This window comes from Penaeus monodon, chromosome 31 (genome assembly GCF_015228065.2).
Source record: "Penaeus monodon isolate SGIC_2016 chromosome 31, NSTDA_Pmon_1, whole genome shotgun sequence".
Lineage (NCBI taxonomy): Eukaryota > Metazoa > Arthropoda > Malacostraca > Decapoda > Penaeidae > Penaeus > Penaeus monodon.
The window spans coordinates 32,180,092-32,180,412 of NC_051416.1; the positions used below are offsets into that span (position 1 = coordinate 32,180,092).

The 321-nt window shown below is 55.8% G+C and overlaps 1 protein-coding gene across 1 annotated transcript in view; it reads right to left on the reverse strand.

Moving 5' to 3' along the window:
• The window catches only part of LOC119593176 (orexin receptor type 1-like), a gene marked incomplete at its 5' end in the record, with an annotated part of 128,215 nt that overhangs the window by 12,207 nt on the left and 115,687 nt on the right, over nt 1–321 (reverse strand). The window contains 1 exon segment of the mRNA XM_037942154.1: nt 159–317. Coding sequence (XP_037798082.1) covers nt 159–317 — 159 coding nt within the window.

Below are 321 nucleotides of genomic sequence, written 5' to 3' on the forward strand. Positions count from 1 at the left end.
AACGCTTATTGCACATATATTTACACACGCATATACTCGCCAAATCCACTGCTTCAGGGACAGATGCACGCATCCAAACCCAGGCAAAGAACATACAGCAAAGGAAAGCAAAACCCATGCAAGCAAAGACCCCAAGCACAAGCAAGAATCCCACGGACCTGGAGGGCGGTCGCGTGTCCTGGACACTCCAAATGTCCTGCTGGGATTCACGCGAGCGGCTGTCCAGCGCCACCATGTTGACGGGGACTTCTCGGCTCCTCATCTCGCCACTCACCCGCACGTGGAGGAAGAGGATGAGAGCCAGCGGGAAGGCGTACCTGC